Genomic DNA, 5,467 nt, shown 5'->3' on the forward strand with positions numbered 1-5,467 from the left:
ACTGATTAAATAAATAAAAAATATAATACAAAGTGCACTCAATAAAAATTATAATAATAAAATATATTCAATATAAAAAATATATTTTACTTCACCAAAATAAAATATATAAAATTTAAATATTTAATACCAAAATATAAAAGTGTGGGTTGACAAATATGAAATGCTTGTAAACACTCAATTACTAATTAATCATAATGCATAAAAATATTATTAGAGATTGAGAGATATTGGTTTTCATGATTTGCGATCCACTAGAATTATACACAACCAAACAATACCAATTGTGGTGACCCAATTCCCTATTTTCCTATTTGTCTTTTCACACCTGATATGATTTGTGCTGTGGAATTTACTATATAATATAATCTATCTTCAAAGCAAGAGAAAGAGAGATAAGAAGGAGGCTCTATTGGGGTTTTCTATCTTTTCTTCTTCTTCCTATGTTTATAAGGCACACATCCTTTTCCTCTTCTTCCTCCTAACCTTTATTCCTTTCCCTCACAGGGAAGGAGGAACAAAAAAGAAGATATTTTACCAAAACCCAAAAAAAAAAACAATTTTTTTCGATTATTTTTCTCTGAATCGAAACATGGATCCTTCTTCTCTCTCAAACGATGCCGTTTCACCTTTGAAAGACAAAGAGTCAATGGTTGACCCGTTCTTGGTCGAAGCTCTTCAGAACCCTCGTCATCGTGTCACTAGTTAGATTCTTCACTTTCATTTTTTTTATTTTTTTTATTTGGAATTGTTTTGTGGGGTGGTGCTGATTTTGTTAATTGGGTGTTTTTGGTTCATGGGCATGTTTCAAAATTGTTGCTTGAGATGGATATAGCTTTAAATCTGGTAATTGCTTTTGCTCAGATCTGGAATGGTTTAGTTTTTTTGCAATTTCATGTGTTATTGTTGATGATTTAAGATTGTGAATTTGATGTTTGACTTTGAGGGTTTTCTTTGTGAATGAGTTCAATGGAACCCATGGTAATTGAAGGTGTTGTATCCCATTTTCCCATAATTGTGTTTGTTAATTAAATTTATGAGGGTAAAGCATTGCCATGTATGTTTATGCAAATGAGGTCATGATGCAGTTGCAGGAACTACCAAAACTGCTATGTTCCGGACACAACTTTGGGAATTGCAATTTAAAACTATGGTCCGAGTTTGTAAATTGGTTGAATTCTGTTATCGTTTACATTTTTTATGCTTTGAATTTTAGAAACATGATATCCACCAAGCAGGATTTAAATTACACTGTGTGGTAAAGTTTTTAATCGTGGTTGCGGTTTCGGAGGCTCTCAAACCATAATGTTCTGGCCTCAGTTGCAATTGATATGGGGAGACTCCCAAAACCATGATGTTCTTGCCTCAATTGTGGTTGTGGAGCTAAATTTAAAATCTTCTCGTGTCGAAATAGGTGTTTACCATATTGCTTTTAATTAGAACAGATAAATGATGATTATTTTATGCTAATTACTTTCCACCTTAGTGGAAGTAACAAACTATGGCATGTATTAGACCCTTAACCCCAGACATTTAAGGGTTGACGTGAGAGTTGGTGACTGTAACAAAATATCTTGGTAAATATATGAAAAAATCACGCTCCTGTAGATTCGTGTCCAATTAAATGGCGCCTGAGATTGAGTTGTTTTCATAGTATATGCATGCATGTAACCTTTTTCCAGCCCTCTGCTTACGGTACTCTCTGTATTTCTTGATGTCATTGGGTTTCTTAACAATATATAAGGAGTATGTGAAGTAGTGTTTGATTGGATAAAAAATTGTCTTGGCCTTGAGTGGTGTCTGGCAGTTGGATTTGGCGTTTTTAAGTAAATGCATGAGTTGGTTTTTAATCATTTTGCTGTGACTGTAATTTCCCTCTACTAGTTTGGTAGTTCCCCTTTAATTGTGTTTTATCTATTTTCCAGTTTCCATCAAATTTATCTCAATTTGTGACTGTAAATCATGGTAACTTTGTTTTATTTCTTCACTATTTTTTATATCTTCAGTTTTGCGGATGGAGCTGGATATCCAGAGGTTTCTGAACAACTCTGATCAGCAGCATTTTGAGTTCCAGCATTTCCCTACTTCCTATCTCCGACTGGCTGCACATCGTGTTGCTCAACACTATGGTATGCAAACCATGGTTCAAGATAACGGCTTAGATGGCCAGGGAAGTAAAATTCTGGTGACAAAGCTAGCAGAGAGCAAGTATCCTGTGGTTTGCTTATCTGAAATACCCGTGAAACAGATGGAAAGTTATAAACCTGAGCAGAAAAAAGTTGTCCTCAAACCTAGGCCTAATAAAAATAGTTTCAATGAAGCGAATGATGCTGGTAAAAAAGGAAATCCATGGAGAAGTGTAGAAGAGAGGAAGGAGGAATATGACCGGGCACGAGCACGTATCTTTAGTGGCTCTACAAGTTCTGATTCAGGTGATGTGCAATATCTGGTTCCAGTGGATGGGAAAACATCTTTTATGAGCAAGGATGAGAATGAAACTTGCAAGGATCCTGTGGCTGATTCAGAAAGAAGCACAAGTGTCAGGGATATTAATTCTACCCGAGTTGCCATTTTCAGAGATAGGGAAAAGGATCGTATCGATCCAGATTATGATCGAAGCTATGGAAGGTTAATTCTATGGTCACACCTTATAATTTAATTGAGTGCTTTTCAGAAATTGAATTCCGTATTTGAAAATACATGCATGTTTAGCTATTTTGCTGCACTGTGCGTATTTCATAGCAGTCTGGATTTAATAATTTATATGACTTGGGCAGTTTAGAGTTCACTTCTGTTCTCTTTTCAAAAAGTTGTATTCTTTCGAAGTTGATTTGTTTTGCGTTGTGTTTCACTTTTGCTATTCTTGTTTGAATATTTATCATATTGAATTACACTATTGGTGCAGGTATGCTCGGAATATTCCAGCCCCGGCTGTTAACTTGGTGCCTTTTAGTTTGCAAAAAGTTCAACCGTCATTTGGTCAATATGATACTACTTTTAATCAGTTGGCTCAGATGCAACAAGCTCAAGCTTCACTTGGTTATGGACCTCCTGCAAGCCCGATAATGGGTCCTTTTTATGCCCCAGGATTGAATCAGACACCAGTCGAGGGTGCTTACCAACAGTGGCCGAGTGCTACAATGATGTATGCACATTCATATGACCAATTCAGACATGGTGTTTTCCAGGTAAACTACAATTTATTTACTGAACTTCATTACTCTGATAATTTGATGAGTGTTTTCTCTACTAGCTTCATAGTACCACATGTTAGAAATAAATCTAGCTACTCTACAAAAAAAGGCTTTGTTATGGTTTGATTGTTTGAAATTACCTTCCTTTGTGATGCGTACTTGGCCTAAACCTAAGGATATTATTAAAAGCCTTAGAGGATTCTCAGGTTAAGTGGGTATTATAGAAGATTTGTCAAGGACTCTCGGAGTTGGCAAAACCATTAACTAACCTTCTGAAAATGGATAATTTCCTTTTGAGTGAGAAGCCAAGGCAGCTCTTCATGCCCTTAAGAAGGCCGTGGTAGAATTGCCTTCTTTGGTTGTACCGTGAAAATGCTTGGGAATCAAATGCATATATTCAAGATACTTTCCTCACTTTCCCCTTGAGGGTAAGGTGGTTCTTTGAGGTTCTCTTTGCGAGTTCTTTTAGGTTCTCTTTGCGAGCTCTTTTAGGTTCTCTTTGCGAGTTGAGTTTTGAAAGGGGAAAGAAGAAAAATGGAAGGCTGAGAGCCATGAAATACACTGGTGAGATGACTCCAAAGTCTTCCCTTTCCCTTCCCTTTCAAAACAAACAGAACTTAAGGAATTATTAGTAGTATTAGACCTAATTCCTGTTACTAAGGTCTGTAGGAGGTGCCATTATTATGTTGTAATAGCTTATTTGATTTAGTTAATCTATTTTTCTTATATTATCTTATTAGTTTATTAGGTTTAGTATAAATAGAGGTGATTGTACTTCAGGATTAGTCTTTTGTTTAGAGAATTAGGCTTTGGATAGCTAGTTATTAGATGCCAGTCTAGAGATGGCAAGGAGGCGTGGCGGGCACGGTAGTGCTTTCTCGTGCTCATACCCGCACCTATTTGTGTGTGCTCAACGGGGTTTCAAGTTATGAATTATTAAATAATAAAAATATATAATCTTAAAGTAGTAAAAACTTATATATAAGTTATTAATCCTGAACCACCCACAAGCTATTATTGCGGCCTGCGGGTACTCATTGCAGATAATTTTTATGGATACCAAGGTCAAGTATTTTTGCCATCCCTAGACCAATTTGTAATTCTTCTCAAGATTATTCTTCTTTCTCTAAGAATACTATCAGTTTTTATATATAAGTTTTTAATTTAGAATACAATTGACTCTATTAAGGATTCTCTTATTGTCTTTCTTTGGTACATGTGTTATCAGATTTTCTGATATTTGATAAACATACAAGTTTCAGGCTAGGTTTGAATTTGCCTGACTTTTTCATTGTTTGAGTTTAGCTCCCTGACAAGGGTTAAAGAATCTTATTATTCAATATCTATTTTCACTAGTTTTCATTCTATTTTACATGTTCTCTTTTCATGCATCTCTTACAAAAAATTTCTTTTTGCAGGCTCCATTTGGTCAACAACCCTTGAGCTTTGACTATTCACAGAACTACTAAGGACAACATTTAGGGGGGACTTGGGATTTGGATGAAGAAGTTATGTTAGATCTTTAGACTTCAAAATATTAGATTTGTTTTTAAGTACTCTGCTATAGACTCTTGTTCCTGTTGTAGTAGTATATGCTTATGGTTTTCAGTTTTGATGGTTATAGTATTATCATTTGATATTTGATACTTCTAGTGGGACAGTTTATACAATAGTAAATTGTAGTGGATTACCGAATTTATTCAAACATATGATTAGGTTTGCGTAGTGGACCGTGGTAATGGTAATAATTATAAAAAATGATATATTCTACTATAAATTTTCTTACACGCAAAAAAGTAACATGTATCATAAAATGATATTTTGTTTATTAATAGTTGGTTTATAAATGATACATCACTTTCTTGTAGTGTAAGAGAATTTGTAGTAGAATTTTATAGGAGGATATATGGTTAGTATATAATTATGTCCGTAGAAGAAGTAGTAGACTTTTTTCATGTTTTCTCTTCTGATGTGGAGAAAGGGAAACTGATTGTGAATTGGTGTGTTGGGGTCATAATTATGCCTGAGGTATTTACATATAGAGTTGCCATTATCTCTATGGATTGATTGTTTGAGTATTATCTCTTATCAATTTTAGGTTACTTCTTTGGTAACCCTTCAAATAAATAATTAATATATTGTATTAAATATATAATATCTATATTAATTAAAAATTATAAATTTGTAACACAAGTACATATATCATCACTTTTTTCATAATATATTTTATTCATGTTTTATTTCCTTGACTATTAAAAAAAATATATATGAAA

At 34.1% G+C, this 5,467-nt stretch overlaps 1 protein-coding gene across 1 annotated transcript; it reads left to right on the forward strand.

Annotated features, from left to right (window-relative positions):
* On the forward strand, window positions 449–4,837 carry LOC109328432 (R3H domain-containing protein 2-like). The gene is made up of 4 exons (XM_019561897.1): window positions 449–704; window positions 2,007–2,628; window positions 2,906–3,188; window positions 4,613–4,837. The coding sequence occupies exons 1-4, from the start codon at window positions 593–595 to the stop codon at window positions 4,661–4,663; spliced, it is 1,068 nt and encodes a 355-aa protein (XP_019417442.1). The 5' UTR covers window positions 449–592; the 3' UTR covers window positions 4,664–4,837.

This window comes from Lupinus angustifolius, chromosome LG15 (assembly GCF_001865875.1).
Source record: "Lupinus angustifolius cultivar Tanjil chromosome LG15, LupAngTanjil_v1.0, whole genome shotgun sequence".
Lineage (NCBI taxonomy): Eukaryota > Viridiplantae > Streptophyta > Magnoliopsida > Fabales > Fabaceae > Lupinus > Lupinus angustifolius.